The 3,976-nt window shown below is 36.6% G+C and overlaps 1 protein-coding gene across 1 annotated transcript; it reads left to right on the top strand.

Annotated features, from left to right (window-relative positions):
* Positions 1-1,440, top strand: LOC109200684 (olfactory receptor 6N2-like). Its single transcript, XM_019356264.2, has one exon. It carries the CDS (start codon positions 514-516, stop codon positions 1,438-1,440), a length of 927 nt encoding a protein of 308 aa, XP_019211809.1. The 5' UTR covers positions 1-513.
* Positions 1,441-3,976: the final 2,536 nt, after the last annotated feature.

The following is a 3,976-nucleotide window of genomic DNA, read 5'->3' as shown; positions in this document are numbered from 1 at the left end:
AAATTACATCAGATCCTTGTCATTTTTTACATACATTCTTTGTTGTTTGAGGTGAGAACCAATGAAGAAGATGTTGAAAGATTTTTTACTTGTGCTCTGCAATGTATTGAGGCGCTCCAAAATGAAAATTCGGGCAATATCAGACAAGAGCGGCTTTATAGAGAGCTAGATGATCATACACGAACTGTATCTAAAGATTCACAATAAATGTGGTTGTGATCAGGAATGAAACAAGAAATTCCTTAAATGTTTTAATAGTCAAAAAAACAGTGGGGGCAGTACTGAGAAAACAGTTTAACACAGGACTGTACTGGAGAGTTAGGGATGAAGTTAGGGATGAAGTCCATAGAGGGTGAAGCAGTTTTCTGAACAGAGACCAAGTAGAAGTCAAACCATTCACTTTCTTAAGTCCACTCATATGCCGATCAGGACAAGGTAGGTGTTCACTTTCTGTTTTCTCTCACTTGCTGTCATATCTCATTTTATTTATTACAATTTTGGTTCATCATTTTAATGGAGCTGGCATTAAATGTATCATACATAACTCTTGATGGGTTTTTCCATGTGAACAAATACAGATATCTTTATTTTATGATCATGTTTACTGTATACATTCTCATGCTCTGTTGTAATTTCACCATTGTATTCCTCATTGTGGTTGAGAAAAGTCTCCATGAGCCTATGTACATTTTTATTGCAGCTTTGCTATTGAACTCTGTTATGTTAAGCACTGTTATTTACCCAAAGCTTTTGATTGACTTTTTATCTAAAAGACAGATCGTATTTTATTCCGTCTGTCTCTTTCAGTTTTTTATGTTTTACTCCTTGGGTGGTTCAGAATTTTTACTCTTGTTTGCCATGGCCTATGACAGATATGTGTCTATATGCAAACCTCTGCAATATCCAATTATCATGACAAAAAACACTATCAGCATTTTTTTAACCTTAGCTTGGATTGTGCCTTCTTCTCAGGTTGCAGTGGCAGCTGTATTAATGGCCAATAAAAAAATCTGTAACTTTACTTTCACTGGAATTTTTTGCAACAATACAATTTACAAGCTTCTATGTGTGCATTCAAAAGCACAGACTGTATATGATATGGTTGTACTATTTAATGTTGCAATTCTCCCTGCAGTTTTCATATTCTTCACTTACACCAGGATACTTGTGATATCCTATCAAAGCTGTAAAGAAGTCAGGAGAAAAGCTGCACAGACCTGTTTGCCCCACTTGATAGTTTTGATCAGCTATTTGTGTTTGTGTGCATTTGATATCATTATATCTGGTCTGGAGTCTAATTTTCCAAAGATTGTACATTCAATATTGGCTTTGCAAATCGTAATGTATCCTCCCCTTTTCAATCCAATTATATATGGACTAAAAATGAAGGAGATTTCTAACCACCTCAAAAGGTTGTTCTGCGCTGTCAAAATAAACTAATGTATCAATACTGTCAATACTCATTTTTTTACTTACAAACTGATACAGTTGAAATCATTTGTGTTCATGATTATGACTAATTAAACAGTAACATCAGTATCAATTATGTATTTTTCTTTTCCCTCCTGCTCTCATGCATGCAAGAAGCAGCAGTGACTCTAAATGCCTACTGCAGGTAAATACAGCCATTCATACTCGACTGCTCAAGCACTCAAAGACCATCCTAATCACAGCTAAAACTATCGTGTTATTGTTGTTGTTTGGGATTTAGTTGTTGCTGACGCTGATTTTTTTCATTTTTCTTAAGGAATACTGCCTATTCTTACAAGCCTAATTTCCTTAAGGGTTATTAATGTATTCTGATTCTGATTAAACATAATGTGAACATATTTTTTGCCACCACAAGTCCTACTGCTGCAGCCGCTGGTGCAGGGCCGGAAGAGGAATTAAAAACATGATTAGAGACACATCTTTACTAAATAATATCTGGTACAAATGCAATGTGCTAATGCTGAACACAGGAAATTATTACAAGACATATTTTATTCAGTCAGATATAAAATTGTATAACATTAGCCTATAGAGTTACGTGTCATTTGTGCACAAAACTGTGTGTATGAGAGAGAGAACTGTCTTTATAGCCTTCCTTTTTAAACAATGCTATGAGTAGATTTGGTGTCCAACTTAGTGGTATTTTAGACTGCCATAAAGTTACAGTTTGCAGGTGTTACAGCTTACAGTTATTATTATCATGTAATATTAGTAAAACTTTGCCTTGCTTAAATTAGTGATTTATCATTGATAGGTAACCAGAGAAATACTACCAGTGAATTTAACATTCCATATATCCTCTGGTATGTCATGTGCTTTCATATATCACACCTAAATCAGGATTCCAAGCCATGGAAATAGGGCAGTCATGGCAGTATTCATCACAGCCTGAAAAGACTGGGCCAGCATTGGCTCCCTCTCCCTACTATCCTGACAGTTAGATTCCTTGATGGAGGTGTCTATATGTAAGTAAATAAAGTGTGGTATAACTCCGTGATCATTAGTGTCATCCCCAAAATCAAGCTCTTATCATATCCCTACGACCATTTTATTTGCAGAGGGAATTCCCACAGATATTTATTATGCTTTTGCATTTTCACCTTAAGGCTAATACTGACTTAGCAACTCAGCCTATGCTAAAGGTGCACTGGCTGCAGAGGATTGCATCAGATTAACCAAACAACATTTTGTTCATGTGTCAGAGTTAATGATGTTGATGATGGCTGTCCTCTTACCTCCACTTTTATCACTCACTATGGCCTTCTTAACATTAAAAGCAACAACAGACTTCAGAGTATTGTCAGGATGTGTTGCAAAGTGGCAGGCATAACTTTAAACAAACTTTTAACACTTAACAATTTGAGGCTTCTATTTCTCTGTGAATATCATCTGCTTCTATGTGACTTGAGGTACAAATTGCCACGATATGAGACTAACAGACTTAGTATTCCTTTGTCACTGCTGCTGTTAATGTTTTAATTGGGAGACTGTGGTGTTGTGCTGTGGTTTTTCTTGTGTCTGTCCATATGATTTTAGGTGGTGTGTGCTTGTTACCTCCTGGCTATGCCTCAAATTGCCCCTTGGGGATAGTAAAGTTTACAGTGACCCTGCTGTTTCCTATCTCCCTGATTACCTCCTGTGTGTATTTAAACACTCACTCAGCTGGTGTTGATTACAGTGTAATACTGTGCTCCTGTCTTATCTTCCCTGTGTGTTTCCAGTACTTTTCTTTGTACTCATGTTTGTGCTGCCATTTGCTCCACCTTAACAAAGGTTTGTCATTTATTTCTTGAAATCATCCATCCTCAGTCACACATTAAGTGAATACTTTTAACATATTAACCCATAAAAACCATTGAATCCAGGTGTTCCAATTATTTACATGGCCACAGGTGTATAACATCAAGCACCTAGATGTGCAGACTAGTGAAATTTGCTTGCTACTAAATATTCCACAGTCATCTATCAGTGGTATTATAACAAATTGGGAAAGACAGTAAATCAGCCATGAAGTGGACACAGAGTGGTGTCAACGGATGCTTATGCTTAGAGGTCGCCAGTTTTCCTCAATCACTACAGACCTCCAAACTTAAGATAACCTTTGTTAGTCGCACACATGGGAAATTTGTTGTGTCACAGCAGAAAGTGGACAGTGGACAAAAGAAAATCAGTTCCTACTTTACCTCGAGGGGGCAGCAAAACTATTAAAATCCGTTTCTGCTGCTGTTATTCTGGTGATAAATCTTATGACTTACTCATTTAACTGGTTCCTTTTGAATTTTTCTTATACAGCATGATGTTCACTTGATTTCTGCTTCAGTATAATGAAGAACAATCACAAGCATTTCATGAGATTAAAGAATTTAATTGGGAAAGAAATCAAATGTATGCAGTGTGTACAGTGATGATTCTTCTTCATAACTTCTGAAATTCTCTGTGGCCAAATGATGATTGATGGCCATCCGTTCCTGCCTTATCAGAGCTC

This window comes from Oreochromis niloticus, unplaced genomic scaffold, assembly GCF_001858045.2.
Source record: "Oreochromis niloticus isolate F11D_XX unplaced genomic scaffold, O_niloticus_UMD_NMBU tig00008203_pilon, whole genome shotgun sequence".
Lineage (NCBI taxonomy): Eukaryota > Metazoa > Chordata > Actinopteri > Cichliformes > Cichlidae > Oreochromis > Oreochromis niloticus.
The sequence above is the reverse complement of the archived record's forward strand: the minus strand, read 5'-3'. Positions and strand labels throughout refer to the sequence as shown.

What these genes read in the sequence shown, in the direction of transcription:
- LOC109200684 (XM_019356264.2), top strand. Translation starts at nt 514, where the DNA reads ATGGAGCTGGCATTAAATGTATCATACATAACTCTTGATGGGTTTTTC.